Below are 20,256 nucleotides of genomic sequence, written 5' to 3'. Positions count from 1 at the left end.
AGATGCAAAGGAAAGAATATACTACAGAAATGAGACGAATGATGACATACAAAAATGAGACAAGACAGGAAACATAAAAAAGAAATGACTTTTGAAAACCACGGAAATGAAAATACTACGAAGGACTACAGGGAAGACATTGCGAGATAGCATTAGAAAATTCTTAAAGCTGGATCCATTTATGAGTGGGTACATAAGAAAAAGCATGAATGGAACTAACACATGGATAAGCTGATGAACGGAAGATTCAGAAAATCTTAAGGAATAATTTTCCAGTCGATAAAAGAAATATTTGCCGTCCAAGGAAAAGACGGAGCGACAACCTCGGGGTAGACTGCGAAATGCTGAAGGAAAGAGGCCTTAGTATACGAAGAAAGGAAGACGATGGAAAGGAAGACAGACCCTTCAACAAATGCAGTATCCTGCGAAGCCTGGATGAAGAGCAACAGGCAGATGACGTATTTATAAATTTCCGCTAAGCGTTCCTTTCAATGCTCCCTCCAGTATGCGAAATACGTTCTCAGATATAATCACAGTGAATTGTGACAGAAGAAGAATATTATGTTTTGAAAAAGGCCATCATGGAACGTAATAAGTGAAAACACAACGCATGGCAACAACACACTCTTTAAACATTTCAGAGAACTGATGACACGAGACACGGGACAGAAACAACTCACACGCTTCAAAAACTTCTAGCGATACCCGAAAAGTCTTGCGACACGCGCAAACAGTAAGGTGGCGTTATTTTTTAATTACTGCGAAGTCGGCTGTAGAAATGGCCAGTGCGCTAGCTTGTCTCGTAAGATCAGCCGAGTGGCGGCGCTCGGTCTGCTAGCGTTGACAGTGGCGACTCGCGAGTCCGATGTGTACTAACGGACCGCGGCCGATTTGAAGCCTACAATGTAGCCAGTGTGGTGCCTTGCGGTGACACCACATAATCCACAACGATACACGTCAGCGTACTCCAGAACTGGCGAATGTGATGAACTGAGATCATTCCACTATCGTGCGTCATTTGCATGTAATGGCAAAGATTGGGAAATCGTCAGTAATTGCCCCGTGAACAACACCGAACATTCCGATGCTGCATCGTTACTTACACTAGTATAGGGAAAAGGAAGGAATGATTCAGTCCAAGCAAAGCAGCAATGCCCCGTACAAGGACCTGAGAGCATCCGCGAAAGATAACATAACGAGTCTGCTGGAACAGTGGCGGTGTGGTGTACTACGAATTGCTTCCTGACGTCAACTTCTGAGCCGTGAAGCAGATGCAATCCAAGAACAATGACTACGAAGAGTATGTGAAATGCTATTCCCCGATAGCTTCCATCGCAATTCGCTAGACTGACAAGAAACACTATACGGGGTTTGGGAAGTTATTCCGCAGCTACCTTATTCACCTGCTCTTGCGCCCTCAGATTTTCACCTTTTTCCGCTCTCTGTCAAACAACTTTCAAGGAACTTCCTCTCCGTATGAAAAGGTGGCTCCACGACTTCTTCCCCTCAGAACAAAGCGATTTCTACGGTCGCGTCGCTTCCCACGCCCGGGTTCCCGGGTTCGATTCCCGGCGGGGTCAGGGATTTTCTCTGCCTCGTGATGGCTGGGTGTTGTGTGCTGTCCTTAGGCTAGTTAGGTTTAAGTAGTTCTAAGTTCTAGGGGACTGATGACCATAGATGTTAAGTCCCATAGTGCTCCGAGCCATTTGAACCATCTACGGTCGCGGAATCGAGAAGTTTCCCCAGCGTTCGCAGATTGTTGTAAATAGTGGACGAGAACACATTATTGATGGCTTAAGTCTGTGTTACCTGTGTCTGTTGCGTGTGTTAAGTTTATGGGAAAACGCTACGAATTTATGCACCAACCTGAATTCTTGGAGATACTAACAACCCAAGGACATACGACTTGTAATCGCTATAATTATTAGTCTACAAATGACGCACATACTAATGTAATGTTGTTCAATACCCCTTCCTCAGTCACTAATAGAAATAGCGGCACTCATACCTGTTATTCTCTGTATATGGTTCACAGTGTCTTACCTCTTTCAATTACATGTTTTAGAATTAATTTTTCAGTTTTAGTGTCTGTGAGTGTTTGATCTTGATTTTTATGGATGTGCCAAATGGTGCAAATGGCTCTGAGCACTACGGGACTTAACGTCTGTGGTCATCAGTCCCCTAGAACTTAGAATTACTTAAACCTAACTAACCTAAGGACATAACACACATCCATGCCCGAGACAGGATTCGAACCTGCGGCCGTAGTGGTCGCGCGGTTCCAGACTGTAGCTCCTAGGACCGCTCGGCCACCCGGCCGGCTGGATGTGGCAAATGCGGCACTATTTGGCCTAGAACTCTTCGGTTGGCAATAATTCCTGCCCAAGTTCGTTAGGCTGCGTAGCATGCAGTCTCTGTTTAAGGAAGCAGTTACCTGCTGCACGTGGTATTGAGAAGTCGAGCTGTAAGCGGAGCCACAAGTGTGGACGCTGCTGGTCGACTGGCTTCAGAAGCTTGGCTGCAAGACGATAGCAGCCTTGTTGATGAGAGTCGCTTGAACACATTCACCGGAATCTTTGCCTCATGGATACTGGCCGTAGTCTGTTGTTTTCATATGAGACCGACAAAGCTTGGCTGCAAGACGATAGCGGCCTTGTTGATGAGAGTCGCCCGAACGCATGCACCGGAATCTTTGGCTCATGGATACTGGCTGTAGTCTGTTGTTTTCATATGAGACTGACAAAGCTTGGATGCAAGACGATAGCGGCCTTGTTGATGAGAGTCGCCCAAACGCATGCACCGGAATCTTTGGCTCATGGATACTGGCCGTAGTCTGTTGTTTTCATATGAGACCGACAAAGCTTGGCTGGAAGCCGATAGCGGCCTTGTTGAGGAGAGTCGCCCAAACGCATGCACCGGAATCTTTGGCTCATGGATACTGGCCGTAGTCTGTTGTTTTCATATGAGACCGACAAAGCTTGGCTGGAAGACGATAGCGGCCTTGTTGAGGAGAGTCGCCCGAACACATGCACCGGAATCTTTGGCTCATGGATACTGGCCGTAGTCTGTTGTTTTCATATGAGACCGACAAAGCTTGGATGCAAGACGATAGCGGCCTTGTTGATGAGAGTGGCCCGAACGCATGCACCAGAATCTTTGGCTCATGGATACTGGCCGTAGTCTGTTGTTTTCATATGAGACCGACAAAGCTTGGCTGCAAGACGATAGCGGCCTTGTTGAGGAGAGTCGCCCAAACGCATGCACCGGAATCTTTGGCTCATGGATACTGGCCATAGTCTGTTGTTTTCATATGAGACCGACAAAGCTTGGCTGCAAGACGATAGCGGCCTTGTTGATGAGAGTTGCCCGAACGCATGCACCGGAATCTTTGGCTCATGGATACTGGCCATAGTCTGTTGTTTTCATATGAGACCGACAAAGCTTGGCTGCAAGACGATAGCGGCCTTGTTGATGAGAGTCGCCCGAACGCATGCACCAGAATCTTTGGCTCATGGATACTGGCCGTAGTCTGTTGTTTTCATATGAGACCGGCAAAGCTTGGCTGGAAGCCGATAGCGGCCTTGTTGAGGAGAGTCGCCCAAACGCATGCACCGGAATCTTTGGCTCATGGATACTGGCCATAGTCTGTTGTTTTCATATGAGACCGACAAAGCTTGGCTGCAAGACGATAGCGGCCTTGTTGATGAGAGTTGCCCGAACGCATGCACCGGAATCTTTGGCTCATGGATACTGGCCGTAGTCTGTTGTTTTCATATGAGACCGACAAAGCTTGGCTGCAAGACGATAGCGGCCTTGTTGATGAGAGTCGCCCGAACGCATGCACCAGAATCTTTGGCTCATGGATACTGGCCGTAGTCTGTTGTTTTCATATGAGACCGACAAATCTTGGCTGGAAGACGATAGCGGCCTTGTTGATGAGAGTCGCCCGAACGCATGCACCGGAATCTTTGGCTCATGGATACTGGCCGTAGTCTGGTGGTTTCATGTGAGACCGACAGGATTACGCTGTGTACATGACATATATACAGGTATCTCTGTCAAGTATCATGATATACTTAACAGGTACTGTAATCTAGTGCTCGCTAAACGCCGTATTTTCTAATTACGACCTACAAACAATGCTTCGTTAGACGGTGTGCTGCTGAGGTAGCTGCTGCAGTGCATTATGTAGGAGACAAATCCTACACCGTGTGTATGGTATCAGTTAGGCAGTAGGAGGTGTTTTTGAAATGTATATGTAATAATTAAAGAGGGATCTTACTCTGGTCGTGTGCACAAAGAGAAGCTCAAGTTATTGACAGAACAAGGCATGGTTTTTTCCTGTTTCTAATACTGAATTATGTCCCGATAATCTCTGTGCTATTTTCTCATGTATGAATGCAAATCGCAGGGTATTCAAACGACTAAAAACTAATGGTCATTTAAAAGCGAACCAATTCTTCTTAATTGTTACTTCATAATTATAGAAAGGATTTGACCTTTCCTACTGAATCTGTTTCTGCAGCTTCATGGCATCGGCTTATTTTCTTATGCTGCTCTCTTTTTTATTTCCTCAATATATCCCAATCTCTGTCTTCCCTTACGGCTTTTACCCTCTATAGTTCCGCCTAGTACCATGGAAGCTATTCCCTGTTGCCTTAACACATGTCCTATCATCCTGCCCCTTCTTTTTTTATTTCGGCACATTTTGCATTTATATGCGCACATATTCCTCATTAACGGGATTGTAATTAACAACTTACCTCTACTGAAGAACTGGTCTCTAGTGTTGAAGACGTTGTGAACGACGGATAACTTTTCATTCCAATACAGTTCTGGCGTCTGTCAGACATTTTATATTCGTTTGTAAATTTCTTCCAGAAATTAAGTTTCCCCAATTAAGTAAACTATGTAGCTGGAAGTGTAGGGCATGTATGCAGATGGTTTTAGGAACGGTAAAAGGCACCAGAGATGCATTCATGACATTGAGCTTGGTACTGGAAGAAAGACTGCAGAAAAATCAAGACACGTTGACAGGTATCTCGAGCTGGGAAAAGCGTTCGAGAATAGAAAATGGTGAATGACGTTCAAAATGATCAGAAAGATAGGAGTGAGCTATAGGGAAACAACGGTAGTGTCCGATATGTAAAAGAACCAAGATGGGACAATAAGACTGGAAGACAACAAAAAGTGCTCGGATGAAAAAAAAGATACAGTTTTTCACTGCTACTGCTGAATCTGTACATTGAAGAAGCAACGACGCATGTAAAACCAATGTTCAAGAGTGTATTTAAAATTTAGGATGAAAGGATACCAATCACGAGGTTCGTTAATGACGTTGCTGTCCTTAGTGGAAGTTAAGAAGAAATACAGGATCTGCTGAATGTAATGAATAGTCCAATGAGTACAGAATACTGATTGACAGTAAACTGAAGAAAGACCAAAGTAATGAGAAACAGCAGAAATAAGAATAGTAAGAAGCTTAACATGAAAGTTGGTGATCATGTTGTAGACGAAATTAAGGAATTCTGCTATCTTGTATTCCGAATAATCCATCACAGACGAACCAAGGAAGACAGTCATGAATCACGCACTGTGGGAAAACTGGAAAGAAAGATAATCGAAGAAAACAGGATGTGGTGTTACAGAAGAATGTCGATAGTTTGGACTCGTAGGGTAAGGAATGACATTCTCCGCAGAATGGGAGAAGAAAGAAACACATGGAAAACTCTGAAGTGAAGAAGGGACAGGACGACAGTACGTGTTAAGACGTCAAGGATTAACTTCCGTGTTTCTAGACGGAGCTCAGGGGCCCTATTCTGTATCTTTCGGCCGCTCTGCCGATCGGATCGGTGGGCGAGCGCGCCGATAGGCGTTGTTTTCGAAGGAGAAAAAAATGGTTCAAATGGCTCTGAACACTATGCGACTTAACTTCTGAGCTTATCAGTCGCCTAGAACTTAGAACTAAGTAAATCTAACTACCCTAAAGACATCACACTCATACATGCCCGAGGCAGGATTCGAACCTGCGACCGTAGCGGTCGCTCGGTTCCAGACTGTAGCGCCTAGAACCGCACGGCCACTCCGGCCGGCTTTCGAAGGAGAGCCCCAACATTAATCTGTATGCATTTCGGAAGCGATGCCGAGCGGTTCTAGGGAATCTAGAAGCTGCAGTCTGTTCTCCTCGCGCCAACCAATCAAAGGCAATCTCCGCGCCTGGGAGATTACATAATACTGTTCAAATTTCGCTGACCACATGCTCCCATGCAAACATAATAACGATAGGGTATTTGACTGTGTTCTGCAAACTGTCGTAAATGTCATTTTATTCTCATTCACATCGACGTCTTGTTTTGGATTTTACGTTTCCGGAGTTCGGAATGGAGTGCAATACCACACTGTACAAATACATCCATAAAAACACCCGAAAAATTCGTCGTTTTTTTCTATTTTCCGTCGTTCCTTACTTGCTTCAAAATTTATAGAGGTTCATTCCGTCTATGCAACTAATTGAAGGCAGTTTGTTTATTGCCATACGCGTTTCACTTCTTTTATTCGTGAAGACGCTTTACAAATAAAAGAAGCGAAACGCGTAAGGCAATAAACAAACGCCTTCAACTAGTTGCATGGCGGAACATACCTCCGTGAACCCGTAAACCTGTTTAAGAGAGTGTCAAAGGATATAGGATAAAAGGATATCTTATAGAATGTGGTTATAACTCTCTCCTACAGATCCAAATGATGAAGTAGCCTACTTCCCTATAAGATACATCAGCGATTTGGTTCTTAAAAACAAAATTTAAAAAACTCCTTTTCGAGAGCGTGTGGCGAGTGCAGCTATTGAAGTTCGTCGTAGTTTATAACATGCATGTGATGAATCAAAACGTTTCATATGTGGTGGCACAGTCTGAAAATATTATGGCGGGGATCTTTCATTGCTGTCTACTATTTTTAAGGATTCGATCGATCTGTGGGTTGTGCCCTTGGAAGGTCTTTGCTTGCCGATATACACTCCTAGAAATGGAAAAAAGAACGCATTGACACCGGTGTGTCAGACCCACCATACTTGCTCCGGACACTGCGAGAGGGCTGTACAAGCAATGATCACACGCACGGCACAGCGGACACACCAGGAACCGCGGTGTTGGCCGTCGAATGGCGCTAGCTGCGCAGCATTTGTGCACTGCCGCCGTCAGTGTCAGCCAGTTTGCCGTGGCATACGGAGCTCCATCGCAGTCTTTAACACTGGTAGCATGCCGCGACAGCGTGGACGTGAACCGTATGTGCGGTTGACGGACTTTGAGCGAGGGCGTATAGTGGGCATGCGGGAGGCCGGGTGGACGTACCGCCGAATTGCTCAACACGTGGGGCGTGAGGTCTCCACAGTACATCGATGTTGTCGCCAGTGGTCGGCGGAAGGTGCACGTGCCCGTCGACCTGGGACCGGACCGCAGCGACGCACGGATGCACGCCAAGACCGTAGGATCCTACGCAGTGCCGTAGGGGACCGCACCGCCACTTCCCAGCAAATTAGGGACACTGTTGCTCCTGGGGTATCGGCGAGGACCATTCGCAACCGTCTCCATGAAGCTGGGCTACGGTCCCGCACACCGTTAGGCCGTCTTCCGCTCACGCCCCAACATCGTGCAGCCCGCCTCCAGTGGTGTCGCGACAGGCGTGAATGGAGGGACGAATGGAGACGTGTCGTCTTCAGCGATGAGAGTCGCTTCTGCCTTGGTGCCAATGATGGTCGTATGCGTGTTTGGCGCCGTGCAGGTGAGCGCCACAATCAGGACTGCATACGACCGAGGCACACAGGGCCAACACCCGGCATCATGGTGTGGGGAGCGATCTCCTACACTGGCCGTACACCACTGGTGATCGTCGAGGGGACACTGAATAGTGCACGGTACATCCAAACCGTCATCGAACCCATCGTTCTACCATTCCTAGACCGGCAAGGGAACTTGCTGTTCCAACAGGACAATGCACGTCCGCATGTATCCCGTGCCACCCAACGTGCTCTAGAAGGTGTAAGTCAACTACCCTGGCCAGCAAGATCTCCGGATCTGTCCCCCATTGAGCATGTTTGGGACTGGATGAAGCGTCGTCTCACGCGGTCTGCACGTCCAGCACGAACGCTGGTCCAACTGAGGCGCCAGGTGGAAATGGCATGGCAAGCCGTTCCACAGGACTACATCCAGCATCTCTACGATCGTCTCCATGGGAGAATAGCAGCCTGCATTGCTGCGAAAGGTGGATATATACTGTACTAGTGCCGACATTGTGCATGCTCTGTTGCCTGTGTCTATGTGCCTGTGGTTCTGTCAGTGTGATCATGTGATGTATCTGACCCCAGGAATGTGTCAATAAAGTTTCCCCTTCCTGGGACAATGAATTCACGGTGTTCTTATTTCAATTTCCAGGAGTGTATATTCGGGGTTCGCTGGCCCGGGAAAAAGCACGAAGTTTGGGGGTTGGCGGCAGCGACGCGACAAGAGGTGGTCACGATGTCCGAGTGGCCGTAGCCATGAGCTGCGCGAGGAGGGCCTGCGCAGAAAGGAGGTACCGGAGTACTGCACCGGCGTCAGCGTCGACTACAAGCAGCAGGCCGACATCCCGTCGGTTGGTTGGCAACATTCGTGTCGGACGACCGCTCGTGGCCTGGCTGCCCTCTTCTACCTGGCTGTCATCGGCACCACTCAGTAACGGCTGCGACGCACTGTGGATCCATGGAACTGCTTGCTGATAAATGGGAGTAACATTCTATAATCCTCGTGGTAATTTGTTTCATTGTCTAGCTGCCCTCCTTATTGCGTTCTGGTTTGTACCTGACCCTCAGAGTTTTACTCGGTCGGCTCTTTGGATAGTAAATATAGGCAGTAGTATTGTACCAAGACACTAGTTGTCGTTTGAAAATTTGTCCTGCTATTATATTTCCTTTCCTTTCTGGTTTGTACCCGATCAGTAATATTCTAATTAATGAGCTCTTGGTCGTAAATACAGCCTGAACAATTGTACACTGCTGGCCACCGTAAATGCGACACCAAGAAAGACAAGAGGTAGCACAACAAAATTTATTATGCAGATAACATGTTGACCAAGTATCAAATGATTACGTTTACAGACGTCTGTGACATGTGGTTCCTGCCAGAATCAGTAGCCAGAGTAGCCGCCATTGTTGGAGATCACCGCTGCCACACGTCTCGGCAATGAGTCAAAGAGACGTTGGATGTGTTCCTGGGGTACAGCAGCCCAAGCAGCTTCCACACGTTGCCAAAGATCATCTGGTGTGGCAGCAGGGGATGTAATCTGGGTCGCCCGCATCTCGTGGTCGTGCGGTAGCGTTCTCGCTTCCCACGCCCGGGTTCCCGGGTTCGATTCCCGGCGGGGTCAGGGATTTTCTCTGCCTCGTGATGGCTGGGTGTTGCGTGATGTCCTTAGGTTAGTTAGGTTTCAGTAGTTCTAAGTTCTAGGGGACTGATGACCATAGATGTTAAGTCCCATAGTGCTCAGAGCCATTTGAACCATTTTTTGTAATCTGGGTCACTCATTGAGCAACCATGGACCACATGTTTTCTATCGGCGAAAGATCCGGAGAGCGAGCCGGCCAGGGAAGCAATTCAATCTGGTTATTGACGAAGAGCCTTTGGGCAATGCGTGCCACGTGTGGTAGCGCATTATCCTGTTGAAATATGGCTGTGGCCGAGCCCTGAAGGTAAGGAAGGACAACTGGCTCCAGCACCTCGGATATGTAGCGCCGGCTATTTAAAGTACCGGCAATGCGTACTAGAGGCGTGCGAGGGTAATATCCAATACCGCCCCATACCATAATACCCGGTGCAAGACCAGTGTGGCGGTGCATAATGCAGCTGTCCAGCATCTTCTCTCCACGGTGTCTCCACACTCGAATCCGACCATCGTGGTGCTGCAGACAGAAGCGTGCCTCGTCAGTAAAGACAACGTCATTCCATTCTGCCGTCCACATCCGTCTGTCATCACACCATTGGCGACGGAGACGTCTGCGGTTCTGCGTCAATGGTAGACGAAGCAATGGACGTCTTGCGGACAGACCACTCTGCTGTAAACGGCGTCGAATGCTACGCGCAGACACTGGATGATGCGTTACAGACGCAATGTGCTGTGCTATGGTTCGGGATGTCATTGAGCAATCCGTCACTGCCATGCGCAAAATTTGCCTATCAGCACGTGCAGTGGTGCACCGAGGTGAATGCGATCGACCACGTCGGTCCGTCGTACCCTCCTGCACCCAACGGTCACATATCCGCATTACAGTTGTTTGGTTTCGTCCAACACGACTAGCGATTTCTCTGTATGATAATCCACAATCTCGGTAAGCCACTATGCTTCCTCTGTCGAACTCGGATACTTGATCAAACGATGTTCGCTGTTGTCTACGAGGCATAACTGATCGTGTTGTGAAACAACCACAAGGTAAACACACGTGCCGAACGTACACTCGTCGAAATCGCCAAGCCTTAAATGGCGCTATGAGGTAGCGCCTCAGGCGCGCGTGATGTGCGTCTGCGCTGAAATTCTAATCAGTTGCATATCTCATCGCTGCAAACTCATGGTGTAAATTTCACTTGATTCGGATGCTTCCTTCAGGGTGTTGCATTTATGGTGGCCAGCAGTGTACTAAGGCACAGGTTGCCATTAAACAAAAACGGGACCTTGTGGTCAGATTTCGCTGTTAACCGGTTCAGTTCTTTGATTTTAATTGCATTTCTCAGTCATTAGTTATAATTTGAACAACCTGTTGTGCTAAGCTGTTCGTTTCTGTGTTTGAAAGACCGAGTCATTATTGGTTTATTTTAGCTGTATCTTGTGGTTCCGCCGACTGAGTTCTCTTGTAATAAGTGTTCACAAGTAATGTTTTAAGACGTTCCTTCCGAGCGGTCTTCATAACTGACAATCAATTTACCTTTGAAAATATTAACAGCCAACTGTCACCAGCGTTCTTGCTAACAGTTCGAGTAATGTAACGCATTATGATAAACAGAAGGCCGAAATTCTAAACCTAGCTTTCAAAAACTCGTTTACGGTAGAGGACTGCAGCACCATTTCCTCTTTCAACTATCGAACAAACTCAAGGATGGCTGACATAGTGTTTAGTGTACCTGGGATTGTAAAACAGTTAAGATCCTTAGACGTCAGGAAGGCATCTGGCCCAGACGGTATCCCCGTAACATTATATGTTGACTATGCAACAAATATAGCACCATTCTTATCCATCATCTATCAGAGATCATTTGAACAGCGAGAAAGTTCTACGGGACTGGAAGAAGCCCCAAGTCATAGCAATCTATAAAAAGGGGAGAAAATCGGATGCACATAATTACTGGCCAATTTCACTGATATCGATTTCTTGTAGAATCATGGAACATATTTTGTGTTCAGACATAATGACCTATCTAGACTCTAAGAAGTTCATCTGCAGAAACCAGCACGGTTTTAGGAAACAGCGGTCATGCGAGACACAGCTGGCCCTGTTTGTGCATGTTATACAACAGGCTCTAGATACCGGCTCCCCGGTTGATGCCATATTTCTCGACATTCGAAAGGCGTTCGACTCAGTTCCACACTGTCGCTTGCTCCAAAAAGTGCGCGCTTAGGGTCTATCAGATGGCATATGCGGTTGGATACAAAGTTTTCTAACAGATAGGGAGCAGAATGTCGTCTTCAACAGGGTGACTTCAACGGAAATAAGCGTAACCTCAGGTGTGCCCCAGGGCAGCGTAATAGATACGCTGTTTTTTTTTTTACGATTTACACAAACGATCTGGCCGATGGTATTGACAGCGGCATTAGACTGCTTGCCAATGATGCTGTAGTCTACAGGAAAGTAGTATCACACGAAAGCTGTGAACAAATCAGTGAGGATTTGCAGAAAATAAATGCGTGGTGAAATGACGGGCAGTTATCTCTCAACATTAGTAAGTGTAACCTACTGCGCATAACAAGTCGAAAATCCCCATTAATGTACGAGTACAAAATAAATTCCCAGTCTTTGGAAGCGGTAACATCCGTCAAGTATCTCTGTGTGACTATTCGAAATGATCTCAAATGGAATGATCAGATTACACAAGCAATGGGCAAGGCAAACTCTAGATTGCGGTTTATTGGTAGAATCCTGAAGCGATGCTGTCCTTCAACAAAAAAATGGTTCAAACGGCTCTGAGCACTATGCGACTTAACTGTGGAGGCCATCAGTCGCCTAGAACTTAGAACTAATTAAACCTAACCAAGCTAAGGACATCACACACATCCATAACCGAGGCAGGATTCGAACCTGCGACCGTAGCGGTCGCTCGGGTTCAGACTGTAGCGCCTAGAACCGCACGGCCACTCCGGCGGCTGTCCTTCAACAAAGGAAATAGCTTACAATACGTTAGTTCGTCCAGTCTTAGAGTATTATTCGTCTGTATGGGAACCTTACCAGTTTGGTCTGATTCAAGAGATTGAGAAGGTCCAAAGAAGAACGGCAAGATTCGTGACTGGTACATTTAGCCACCGCGAGAGCGTTACAAATCTCAGAGAAAGTTTGATGTGGGACACATTTGCAGATGGACAGCGCGCTAAACGGAAGGGGCTGCTCACTAAATTCCGAAATCCGATCTTCACCGAGGATGTAGAGCATATATTATTACTACCAACTTTCAAATCGCGCAATGATCACCATTCAAAGATAAGGGAAATTAGATCTCGTACTGAGGCGTTCAGACAGTCGTTTTCTCCTCGCGCGATCCGAGAGTGGAACAGTGGGGGGGAATTTTGGCGCGAATTTTGCCCTCTGCCACAAGCCGCTTGGTGGCTAGCGGATTATATATGTAGATCTAGGTAAAATTGTCAGAAGGAACGGGTTGGGATCCAGTCGCACCGTGGTTGCCGATTGAAATTATGAAGTTGGTTGCTTTGAAGTACGCCTTAGCCATTTAATAAGGCAGACTGTGTCCAGCACTCTAGTAAACATCGCTGTTTCACCCGATAACAGGCGGGCTGCAGGCCTGGCCGTCTTGTAATCATTGTCATATTGTTTGCTGTTTTGCAATACAGCACTTCAGATTTCTTTTGCAAAGATTAAAAGGTTATTCAAGTTAAGGTTTAAAGTCAAAAGAATTTTGCAAATTTGTTCATATTGTTAAAGAAAATTTTATCGTTAAATGCTTTGATTTTCTGTAAAACACAGTTTACATATTGTTAAATAAACAGGTTGTGTGGAAAGAAAGTTAAATTGGTGGGTCCTCCCTTCCACATTTTCCTTAATTCCAGTACGTGCCACGTGCCACTCATTACTGAGAAAGCGCGCTCTAACATGTAAATAACAATGAATATTTCAGAAAAAACTTTGACGATTAAAGAAGTCTCCGAAAGTGTTACAAACACGAAGAGGAAAAAAAAATATTTTCGTCCCAGAGGTCTGCTAACCTACGACCTTTGGCACTGCAGTTCGTTGCCGTACCCGCTTTCTTTTATTTTTAATCTCATTTTGTTCGATGTTCGCTGTATTTGTTCGGGACGGACGTCCTACAGCACCCGTACAAGTTCAACGATTATCTACTCACTCAGTTTGTTATTGCAGGTGGCAGCTAACCCTCTGACCGAACACGCTGAGTCACCGTGCCGGCGATACCCGCTTGGCTACCGCAACTCGCATGCACCCAGCGTTTTTTTCCATAGTATTCCAGTCGAGAGAGACGTAGGCTGTCTTCGTTGCCGAATGATGCTGGCGTAAGCCATAAATGCATTAAATTTTGGAAGCTTTCCTCTGTTAGGCTTCACAAAATTCCTTTCCATTGGTGCTTAAAAGTTTTAAATGCGTTTCGATAGTTAATAAGTAAACCATCGTATGATAAAATTTCTTACCGCACAATAGCGACGATCGAAATCCATCGTCAGTTATGTCAGGCGTCAGGCCTACGGGCCGAGGGTCATGGGCACGCGGATGGTGCTCCATTGATGTAGTCAATTTCCCTAAAGTCGTTAAAGCGTATTGAAGAGGGCCTTAGGCGAACATAACTCATCATCCCTGACGTTGTTGAGATGGTGCGGCAGCGCGTTATGGGAGCCGTCCCTTCCACGGCTATGGATCCCGGCAGCTGTTTTCCACAGATATCGTGGGCCTTATTGCGTGAAGTTCTCAATAAGAACTTGTAATTCTACTCTGTGTGTGCCAAGAAGATGTCAAAAAACATTACACCCGTACAAAAAAAGAATCGCTCGGCAATAGCCTTGACATTCCTGCAGCTGTACAAGGACGGGGATGAAAAGTTCCTCGAAACGACGTCATGGGCGATGACACACCGAACATCAGTCGATGCATAGGCGTCAGAAAGGATCCAAGGTCAAGACGAAGTTGAAGCAGGCTATGTCAGTGTCGATACTAGTTCCTAACATAAATTGATAGTAACTGTTCTCTAAAGAACAGATACCATTGGTGACCGTGCAGCTTCTCTAGAATAAATGATAATTAATTAAAACCCTCAGCTGCCGCCAGGTGTTGTTGATATACCTCGTTGGGGACAGCTGAAAATGTGTGCCCCGACAAAGACTCGAACACGGGATCTCCTACTTACATGGCAGACGCTCTATCCATCTTTTTTTTTTTTTTTAACTTCATCCGATTACACGTATTTTTCCCATTGCATCAATTGTAATACAAATACTAAAGAAAATGACTGTGTTAGAAATTAAAAAAAATAACTGACTAGTGGGACTCGATCCAGCGACCCAGCGAGCACGGGGGTTGAACGCTAATCACTTTTTTCTCTTTTTTGTGTTTTTTCTTTTTCTTGCCACTTTTTTTAGCAGAAACAGAAACCTTTATTATTCACAAAACAAACATAGTACGTCGTGACACACGATAACTGTCCTGGAAGCAACCTCGCTGCCGTCCTACCATGCAGCATGAAATAACAACAAAATCAAAGTGGGGCCACCTCCGGCACCCTAAAGAAAAGTATTTAAAGATATGAAAACAAAATTTGAATTACATCCATTTGCTAACTGTGAAAGCGTTAGTTTTTCCTAGGTCGCATACTCGCATAGTGTTCTGAGCCGATCACTTTACTTGGTCGGTTTCACACCGACAGCACCGCCGCTTATCTTTGCGCACCCGGCACACCCCAAGTATATGGCGGGTCCTCAAAAACCTTTACTAGGAATTTGGCATACCAATCCTTGTACTTTTGTAGCCGTAATAGTTTTGTGTCTCCATCTTGCAAGTATTGCCAGTAATCGAGGACGTTCAGTATGTTCGTACGTGTGTCTCTATAGATGTAATGGACCGTCATACCTGTGATCCACGCCGCTGCGTTCGTCTTATGACGCGGAAAATACGTTACCTCTGGAAAAAATACTATGTCAGAACAGACTGCTGTATAGATAGTGCTCCGCATGAACGCTATTATCTTTCTTGCGAGAGTCCAGACAGCCAATACCTCGCCGCAGACCAGCCGATGGTCGTCCGTATCCAGCACGCCGCATTGCTGACACAAGGGCGAATCCATCAAATGTATTGCGTACGTTTTATCATTCGTAGGGTATTTTCGGTTCACGACAATGTACCATGTTGATCTGACTGTTGTAGGTAGGTGGGTGTGGTGGACCGTGCGCCACACCACGTGCCAATTAACAGCTCGATGTTTCCGTTCCACCCTGTTCCGGGCGATCTGTCGAGGAAGCAGATGGTACACGTCCTTCGATGTCGACTGTCGGGTCGTCGGTAAACGCTCTCGAACGTAACTGTGTTCCACGATGAACGTGCGCACATACGTTAAAGGGGGCGATATATGGCCGACACTGCCTGGAGGAAGATGCGATGTTGGTACGAGTTCTTCGATGATCGTCCCCGTAAGCGAGTGATTCCTGTTGCGCCACCGTTTGAGCATAGTATTAATATACATGGCACGCGCCTTCTCGTGCACGTTCACTAAACCAACGCCCCCCTCTCGCGCTGGGAGGGTAAGCGTGTTGTACTGGACCTTAAAGAGTTGTCCCAGGCATACATAGTACCCAAAAGCGGCGTGAATCCTCATAGCCATCGTGCGCGTCAAGGGGAGAAGGTGTGTCAGGTGGCACATCATGGGCGCGGGATAAAGGTTGACGAGTAACACTCGCTGCAGCATATCCATCGACCATAGGACGTTTAGCCGTACTGCATCTGAGCCACCGAGGACACACATGAATAGCGCGACTGCAGGGACTTATTCCTTGCACGCTTCCCGTGAGATCCACATCTCCAACTGTCCACAATCTACATACGTAATGTACCTAATAGGTGTTTGCCCATCCACTCACTACTCGCACACTCTAAGGCGACGATTCCCGTAAGAGTTCGGGCAACCTGTGCGCATTCGCACAGATGAAGGTCAATGGCTGGGTAGCCTTTGACTATATACGGGAGGTGACGGTGCAGCTTCTCTAGAATAAATGATAATTATTTGAAACCCTCAGCTGCCGACAGGTGTTGCTGATATACCTCGATGGGGCTCAGATGGATAGAGCGTCTGCCATGTAAGCAGGAGATCGCGTGTTCGAGTCTTTGTCGGGGCACACATTTTCAGCTGTCCCCACCGCGGTATAACATCAACACCTGTCGGCAGCTGAGGGTTTCAATTAATGACCATTTATGATAGAAAACTGATTTAAACTGATTTGTTCACAGTTGATTTAAACACATCAGCTACATTAAGGGCCTATCAATTCTGTGGTCATAGACTGAAATAAAGATTTGTACACAGTTTGTTTAAACACGTTAGCTACGTTACAGAAAGACTAGTGCTCTATTTAAAGACTGTAAGTCATTGCTCTCTGAAAAGTAAATAAGACACGTCCATAACTCCGCAGAAAGAGTAACGTTTCTTACGCTCACCATTGTAAATATGATAACATCTTTTTCAAGTTCCGATTTTGTCGCCAAATTAAAACCACAGATTTTTTGCTCCGTGTCTCTAGTATGCCTGTTGATCGCGTCACGTTGCACTTGTCAGTTCTGTTTGCGCAGTGAGTATACAAATGTGCCAAGAACAACAGAATCTCGCACCAAGTCTGAAGTGTGTACTGTCTTTCGGTATCTTCATGCCGAAATTCATTGACTAGTGAACTATCCTGAGCGACATCAAAGAGCGGCAATGGTACAGGGACTTCGAAGCAGGACGTACAGACGTATCTGGTACAGGGTGTCAGAAAAGGAAGCGAGGGTCAGCCGATGATCTTGTTCAGCGAGTGGATCAGGTGATTCTAGAATACCATTGTTTCACAGTTCCTATGTTCAGTGATTCGTTTTCTTCAATTTCAAGACCAGCTGTCTATACTGTCGCGAGTGAAAGATATCAGTACAGTGAACTCTGTTTAGCTGGGTTCTGTCCGACCGTCACAAAACAGCGCTCCCATGTTGAAGGTGACGATTTTTGAGTAAAACTGTTGCAGGGGACTAGTTACGAGTTACGTGCTCATTTAGAGAACGATGAAATGGTCTGGAAATTCAAAGAGTGGTTGCGTATTCAGTCCCCAAATAAGTGGAAGCGAACCTTCTTCATCGGAAAATCGAACCGAAAAGGAATTTTGTTGGTGCAGTTCATTTATCGTGACACAGCCATAACTGCGCAAAATCATCACAGTGCGACTCTTATGGGGCTCCGGAAAGGCTCAAAATCATGAAAAGTTCAATTTTTACTTTTTTGCGTTTTCCGAATCTGCAGACTATTACCTTTTAATAGATATATAATTTATTCAATTCCGAAGACTACAACTATTTTTAAATTTTTTTTGAAATGTGTTCTACATGGGCGTGACCCATTGTGGCGCTGTTAAACTGCTGTCAAATGGTGTTATTATTAACGTCCGTGTTCATCAGGTACATTTTAGTGATGTGAGATAAAGTATGTGTTGTGGATAACCTGTAATGGTTCAATATATATCTCTGGTGTGATTGTCGATTGTTTCATGTTTATTTACTCTGTCGTTATCTCGAAAATATTCGTAATTAATTCTGTTTCTTGACTCTCTGTTTTGTTGAAGTATAATAATGAGTAAAAGTAAAGTTATTAGAAATCCTCTGAAGGCTTTTAAGAAAAGGAGAAATGTTGGAAAGCCAAAGGTATGTGTTATTACTGTAAACAATAAAGACGATAACCAAGTGAGTGAACGTAACCTCTCAAGTACACCTGCCCACAGCAGTCAAAGTGGGAAAGAAATTACTTCACAGAAGAAACTTGGTTCAATGAGTGAAAACTATGAATGTTGCAATTTTCAGAGACTTAGCAGCACCTGAACTGTTGAAAATGTGTATTCACGGAAAAACTCAAAACCCCAATGAAAGTGTAAATAGTGTTATATGGTCGAGAATCCCCAAGACTGTATTTGTTGGAATAGAAACACTTCTCTTTGGTGTGTATGATGCTGTTGCGACTTTCAATGATGGCAACATTGTAAGGTGCAATGTATTTAGAAATATGGGAATGAAGATAGGTTCTAACATGGTACGAGCGATGCTTGCTTTAGACAAGGAACGCCTTCGGGCTGCAGACAGGGCTGTAAAGAGTCTAGAAATACAAGCAAGAGTAAACAGGAGGAGGAACAAGAGGAAGCTGGAGGAGGAGTTTGCAGAGGATGAAGATAATCCATCCTATGGACCTGGAATGCACTAAAAAGTTAATCCAATCTTTGTCGCTCGATTCCCAAAACTTTTATTTTCTCATACTAATTACATGCTTTCTAAGGATCTTCCAAACATATTTGTTTCAAACTTTCAGTAAATGTTACACAGTACCTTCTGCATAATTTAACACAGCCTTTTTCCAAAAAACTGTATATTTTTGAATACATAAATAAAAAATTGCAAAAAAATGTTGTGAATTTTCATTACAATTGAAAAAAATCATCTTTAATAACTGAACTAAAATTTTGTAAAATCCCTGTGTTAAGTTGTAGCCCATATTCCAATAAATAATCTGTAAGAAGTTCAACTACCTACCTCTAATACTTTGTGAGGAAAGATGTAATTTATAAGCGTTATTTTAACATTGCAAGTATAGGGCGTTCCGGACCCCTTAAACGTCTATGAATGGCTATTCAGAGAAGGCGAAGAGGAATGTCTTCCTCAGGCTTTGTCCTTCTTCATGGCAATGCTTAGCCGCAAACTGCAGCTGCCAACGAAGACGCTCCTGCAGCGTTTACGATGGGTAATGTTTGATCACCCATCTTAGCTCCTTCTCGTTTTCATCTTTCTGCTTACGTGAACCGCTGGCGAGGAGGACAGCACTGCGGCGCAGACAAGGAGCTGCAGAACAGCGTAGCAAATTGGCTGAAAGCACAGGCGGCTGCCTTCTATGAAAAGGATATTAGCAAGTTGGTACCACGGTTCGACACATGTCTAGGTCGGAGTGGCGACTATGAAAGAAATAGCTGGAAGGTGCAGTTAAATGTATCAAATAAAGCATTTTAGAATTTCTATATGGTCTTACCCTGATGATGCGGTGGTCCCTGACGAGCTTCCGGGTGCAGTTGTAAAGGAACGCGAAGCACATGCCGGACAAGATCAGGCAGAAGATCACCAGGATGATGATGATGTGGTCAGAGCTCAGGATCTCCTTCATCATGCTCACCGATTTCTGTGAACACAAGGCGAAACAGTTGCATGTTCAATGCTGCAGATGCGACACATCTACAGAAAGTAGATCAATCAATTAAACAAACGCAGCTGCAACAAGTATTGCGAAGTAGCAAGTAAGGTGCCTACTCGAAAATTAACAGTACTGATTCCATTAAAGGTTCGCCTTGAAGATCTCAAGCATTTGAAAGGATTGCAACTTTATCAGTTCCTAGTAATAAAATTAGATTGACGCCAAATCAGTTTGCTACAAATGAAAATTATAAATCATAATTTAAAATAGGATGAGTAACTTCCGCGACCATTGTCTTCCTAGCTGTATAAGCCATTATCTTCCGAAGACTGTCTTCAAAAATGTAAATATTAGTGTATACACTGCGGCATTCAAAGTTGCCGATTACAGTATAATAAATATGGTTTCCGTCAACCTCATCAGAACTACAGTGTTGTGGGAGTACATCAATTATATGTGTAGATTTTCAATATCTCGTTACGATGCTCAGTGTTTAGAAGTATAAGATGACAATGGCGCGCTTCAAGGTCGGTATGACTTGATTACTTCGACAGAAGACGGTGATATAATCGGTCGTTGTCATGAATAACTTAGAACGTATTACAGCAGC

The 20,256-nt window shown here is 45.4% G+C and overlaps 1 protein-coding gene across 1 annotated transcript in view; it reads right to left on the bottom strand.

Annotated features, from left to right (window-relative positions):
* The window catches only part of LOC126195752 (neuropilin and tolloid-like protein 2), a gene marked incomplete at its 3' end in the record, with an annotated part of 1,334,530 nt that overhangs the window by 165,223 nt on the left and 1,149,051 nt on the right, over positions 1–20,256 (bottom strand). The window contains exon 6 of the mRNA XM_049934379.1: positions 19,488–19,634. Within this exon, the coding sequence (XP_049790336.1) occupies positions 19,488–19,634 (147 nt within the window). The remainder of the gene's footprint in view (positions 1–19,487; positions 19,635–20,256) is intronic.

This window comes from Schistocerca nitens, chromosome 7, assembly GCF_023898315.1.
Source record: "Schistocerca nitens isolate TAMUIC-IGC-003100 chromosome 7, iqSchNite1.1, whole genome shotgun sequence".
In the NCBI taxonomy this organism is placed as follows: Eukaryota; Metazoa; Arthropoda; class Insecta; order Orthoptera; family Acrididae; genus Schistocerca; species Schistocerca nitens.
This window is presented reverse-complemented; position numbering and strand designations above follow the sequence as displayed.